The sequence below is a fragment of the Dermacentor albipictus genome, chromosome 3 (assembly GCF_038994185.2).
Source record: "Dermacentor albipictus isolate Rhodes 1998 colony chromosome 3, USDA_Dalb.pri_finalv2, whole genome shotgun sequence".
In the NCBI taxonomy this organism is placed as follows: domain Eukaryota; kingdom Metazoa; phylum Arthropoda; class Arachnida; order Ixodida; family Ixodidae; genus Dermacentor; species Dermacentor albipictus.
This window is the reverse complement of record NC_091823.1, coordinates 190,869,320-190,870,937: the sequence shown is the minus strand read 5'-3', so window position 1 is coordinate 190,870,937 and position 1,618 is coordinate 190,869,320. Positions and strand designations below refer to the sequence as shown.

At 43.4% G+C, this 1,618-nt stretch overlaps 1 protein-coding gene across 1 annotated transcript; it reads left to right on the top strand.

Moving 5' to 3' along the window:
- Positions 1-353: 353 nt before the first annotated feature.
- LOC135908715 (uncharacterized) lies at positions 354-1,232 on the top strand. Its single transcript, XM_065440573.2, has one exon. The coding sequence runs from the start codon at positions 354-356 to the stop codon at positions 1,086-1,088; it is 735 nt and encodes a 244-aa protein (XP_065296645.2). The 3' UTR covers positions 1,089-1,232.
- Positions 1,233-1,618: the final 386 nt, after the last annotated feature.

Genomic DNA, 1,618 nt, shown 5'->3' with positions numbered 1-1,618 from the left:
CGTCATCCACACAACGCTTAAAAGCCCTGGACCCAGCTTTCCTCGTCAGTGGGCAAGACTGCAGCAGCACCAACAGGATGCTTAATCGCGTCTTGTTTTTCGTGCAGGTACGTTACTTTCAAAACGCTCATTGTTTGAGATCAGATGATCGTTGTTTGCTGCTGCTCTCTTGCCCACAGAGCTTTTTGTCTTGTTTTATGCATGCACTGTTCTGCGCAAATCGGCTAGTCCTTAGCGGTGATATAGAATTAAATCCCGGTCCCCCGAGAAAGACGATTCGTAACACCGGTAATTCAGACGAAACTTCGTGTTCATCTGCTGAACCTGATAATGACTTGAACAATATTTCCGGAATGCTGACAGAGCTATTGGCTGGGCAAAAAACGATCGCTCGAGACATCGCTGACATCAAGATTTTTCAGCAAACTGTTAACAAGCGTTTTGACGCTCTGGAATCCCGTGTGGCCGCTCTCGAAAAAACTAGCGCTGATCCTAAAGTCTCATTTGACCATTCTGGTTCGGACGTACGCTCTTTATCTCAGGCTGTTTCGGAACTAATTAAAAAAAATGATGACCTTGAAAATCGCTCGAGACGCAACAATATAATTTTGCATGGACTTGGTGCACACAATGCCGAAAACACAGATACGCTTTTGTCTAATGTACACCAATTTTTCAAAGAGAAACTTCAAATTGAATGCCCGCCCATCGAACGTTGTCACAGAATTGGCACCAAACGTGAAGGTAGATCGCGCGCAGTTATATTACGAGTACTAGACTTTCGGAACACAGTAGAAATAATGAAAATTGTCTCAAAGCTGAAAGGAACAAAATTTTACATAACTGAAGATTACTCGGCTAATGTACGTGCCATCCGCAAAAAGCTATGGGCAGCAACCTCTTCTTTTCGTGACCATGGCTCTGTGGTGAGGTTGCGTTATGACCATGTCTTTATAAATGGTGTCCGCTACAGGTGGAATGATGCAGCTAATGCCCTAGTTGACGATTCAGGTCTCGCTGTACATGCCGTAGTGAATAATTCGAGCCTTTCTGACAACACTCTCCCGGCCACGTCATCTTCACCTTGACAAATTCGCGACTCTTACAAGCTTACTTTCTTGAATTTGAATGCAAGAAGTCTAGTAAATAAGTTCCCGCTGTTTCTTTCCTTGGTAGCCTCCTATTCCCCTCATTTCATTGGTGTCACTGAAACATGGCTTCAAGATCACATATATGACTCTGAAATCACTCCACCCGGCTATGTAGCTGTCCGATCAGACCGCAAAACTGGTAGGGGAGGCGGTGTCGCCATTTTCTTTAAATCGGATTTAAAGTTTTCAGTTATCTGTCCTCCAGCAGATCTTGAGTCTGTTTGGTGTAAATTATACCTAGGCAAAAAAACAATCATAGTCTGTTTTCTACCATCCACCTGCCTCCTCACCTGATAACATTTTTCTTCTCGCTGATTACATCAACACGCACAGTTTTCATACATCTAGCTTAATTCTAATGGGAGACTTTAACACACCAGATATTCACTGGCCCTCACTGTCGCATCACAGTTGTTTAGGTAGCGAACTAATTAACTTTTCTTTATCTTTTGGGCTTACACAAGTAG

Bases quoted from the DNA above. Each gene is read 5' to 3' on its own strand.
- LOC135908715 (XM_065440573.2), top strand. From the start codon at position 354: ATGCTGACAGAGCTATTGGCTGGGCAAAAAACGATCGCTCGAGACATC.